This window comes from Leptonychotes weddellii, unplaced genomic scaffold, assembly GCF_054177405.1.
Source record: "Leptonychotes weddellii isolate Sample4059 unplaced genomic scaffold, ASM5417740v2 HiC_scaffold_21248, whole genome shotgun sequence".
NCBI classification, from domain to species: domain Eukaryota; kingdom Metazoa; phylum Chordata; class Mammalia; order Carnivora; family Phocidae; genus Leptonychotes; species Leptonychotes weddellii.
The window spans coordinates 1-3056 of NW_027799999.1; the positions used below are offsets into that span (position 1 = coordinate 1).

At 48.5% G+C, this 3056-nt stretch overlaps 1 protein-coding gene across 1 annotated transcript; it reads left to right on the top strand.

Moving 5' to 3' along the window:
* The first annotated feature begins 1040 nt into the window (after positions 1 to 1040).
* LOC102738410 (olfactory receptor 1K1) lies at positions 1041 to 1990 on the top strand. Its single transcript, XM_031034721.2, is given in 2 exon segments — positions 1041 to 1611; positions 1614 to 1990. Coding segments are annotated over 2 exon segments (948 nt in total).
* The last annotated feature ends 1066 nt before the right edge of the window (positions 1991 to 3056 follow it).

Genomic DNA, 3056 nt, shown 5'->3' on the forward strand with positions numbered 1-3056 from the left:
AATAAAATAAAATAAAAAGACTCTCCCTTAAAGAACTGTTCAAGATTTCTGCAATGAGATTCAGACGGGGGAGAAATGGGAGACGTTAAAACAAGTTGCCATCTGGCAGGTGCATCTGTCTGTCTGTGCAAGTTTCTCACAAAGGGTTGAGCATTAGCTTGATTCTCAAAAAGTGCTTGATTTCAGGGGGAAAGTTCTCCAGGTATGTGGGGAATCATCCAGGTTCTTTTGTTCTTTTTTTTGTTTGTTTTTTTGGGAGGTCTGAAAATATCTTTATTCTTCTCTCACACTTGATAATTATTTTGGTTTAATATTGAATTCAAAGTTCAAAATATTTTTTTTCCTTCAGAATCTGAAGATAGTGCTCGACTGTGTTCTATCATCTGCTGCCAGTGAAACACTTGAAGGCAGTCTGGTTATCGGAATATCATTAGATCCCTGTGCTCTATGCCCTCCTGAGGTATGGGGTTTTTCTCTTTATCCTCGGGGTTCTGGGTCTAGGCGTTGGGAGTTATATTTCTACATGAATATGTGGCACTCAGATTTGGGATTTTTATTTTTCATGTGTTCCTCCCTCCCATCTTGTTTTGTTCTGTTTCCCCCCATTCTTACTTTGCTGAAATAAGTGCCTGGGGGTCAGAGCTCTTACCTGCTGTATTGATCCTCTCTCGGTCTTTTCTTCCATACTTTCTTCCTGCTCCAGCCTCTATCCTGGACAACATCTTTTGTTCTGTCCTTGTTTAAAATCACAAAGTATCCAAGCTGGAAGTGGCCTAGAAGATCACCTAGTTCAGCTCCCTCATCTTACAGATGGGAAACCTAAAGCCAGAAAGGAAGAAGGTTCGGGGCGGTAACAATGACTTGCCCACAGTCACACCTGTGTGTAATACCAGGGCTATCTGACTCCAAACCCATGATTTTCCCCATTGCTAGGAAGCCTTGAGAAATGTAGTCGCCCTTCACCCTTCTCCTTAGGCACTGGGGAAAGGACCCAGGAGTAGAAAGAACCCCTGCGGTTCTAGGGGAAAACCAGCCCAGCCATGGATGCTGCCAATGAGTCTTCAGAGGGAGGCCCATTCATCCTTTTGGGACTGACAACAAGCCCTGGACAGCGGCGGCCTCTCTTCATGCTATTCTTGGGCCTGTATGTGGCAGGCATCCTGGGTAATGGACTCATTGTGGCCGCCATCCGGGCCAGTCCAGCCCTGCACATACCCATGTACTTCCTGCTGGCCCATCTGTCCTTTGCTGACCTCTGCTTTACTTCTGTCACTGTCCCCAAGATGTTGGCCAACTTGCTGGCCCACGACCGCTCCATCTCCCTAGCTGGCTGCCTGACCCAGATGTACTTCTTCTTTGCCCTGGGTGTAACTGATAGCTGTCTCCTGGCCGCCATGGCCTATGACCGCTACGTGGCCATCCGACAGCCTCTCCACTATGCCACAAGGATGTCCCGGGCCGTGTGCACAGCCCTGGTGGGGACCGCATGGCTGGTGTCCCACCTCCACTCCCTCCTGCATATCCTGCTTATGGCCCACCTGTCCTTCTGTGCCTCCCCCCAAGTGCCCCACTTCTTCTGTGACCACCAGCCTCTCTTAAGGCTCTCCTGCTCTGCACCCGCCACATCCAGCTGCTCATCTTCACTGAGGGTGCTGCAGTGGTGGTCACTCCCTTCCTGCTCATTCTGGCCTCCTATGGGGCCATTGCAGCTGCAGTGCTCGGGCTGCCCTCAGCATCTGGGAGGCTCCGGGCTGTATCCACCTGTGGCTCCCACCTGGCAGTGGTCGGCCTCTTCTACGGGACAGTCATCACAGTCTACTTCCAGCCCACATCCCGGTATGAGGCAGAGCGGGGCCGTGTGGCCACTGTCATGTACACCGTAGTCACCCCCATGCTAAACCCTGTCATCTACAGCCTCCGGAACCGCGATGTGCAGGGCGCACTCCGAGCCCTTTTCACTGGATGAAGGATCTCAGTTGCTGACTCCTAAGCCCTAGACCCCAACGAGGACAGTCTGCATCACCCACAGGGACAATTCATGAATGTGATCATCTGTTCTGTGCTTTTCCCAAAATCATAATTATAGTTATCGATCACTTTCCAAGCACCCACTATGAAGCAGAGCCTTGCCTGATCTTACGTTATTCCCACAAAAACCAGGGGAGCAGATATTATGATCCAGTTTCATAGACGAGGAAACTGGGTTCAAAAACAAGAACTGACTTGTCCAAGTTTACATAATTTTTAGGTGGCAAACCTTGGGCCCTTTCTGCCTCATCATTCCTTCTTCCAACACTCACTCCCAGGCACTTAGGGAGCATGCTACCATTTACTTACCACCCAGACCTGTAAGGGAGGGGGCAAATCCCCAGGTCTTGCTTTGGGGGGACTGGCACCTTATTTTCTATCACATCCCATGTATTCCCAAATAGTTGACTTCTCAACTGTCTGGGACATGGATAAAAGTTCACATACCCATGCGTCAAGGGGTTGACCTTTCCCAGTGCACCCAGTTTGACAGGCAGGAGGCACTCTGGACATCTGAGATGAATAAATGGTTGTATTTTTATGCTAATAAGCATTTAGAAGCTGTCCATATTTTAAATTGTTTGTTCTTGTACTTGTTTACTAGGACGCCACCTGTTTGGCTACACCAGGAATTCTGTAGAAGGTGCATGCAGTGGGCATGCACCATAAGTTCATGAAATGAAGCAGAGCAGGAAAGAAGGGATGGGCTACAGGCATTAGGGACAGGTGGAAGAGGTAGTTTTTAAGTCTTTATCATGTGCCAGCACTTCATTTGCTTTTACCCGCACAAAGCTAGGGTATTCTTTTTATTTATTTATTTATTTATTTATTTTTATTCTTATGTTAATCCCCATACATTACATCATTAGTTCTAGATGAAGTGTTCCATGATTCATTGTTTGTGCATAACACCCAGTGCTCCATGCAGAACGTGCCCTCCTCAATACCCACCACCAGGCCAACCCATCCTCCCACCCCCCTCCCCTCTAGAACCCCCAGCCTGTTTTTCAGAGTCCATCGTCTCTCAT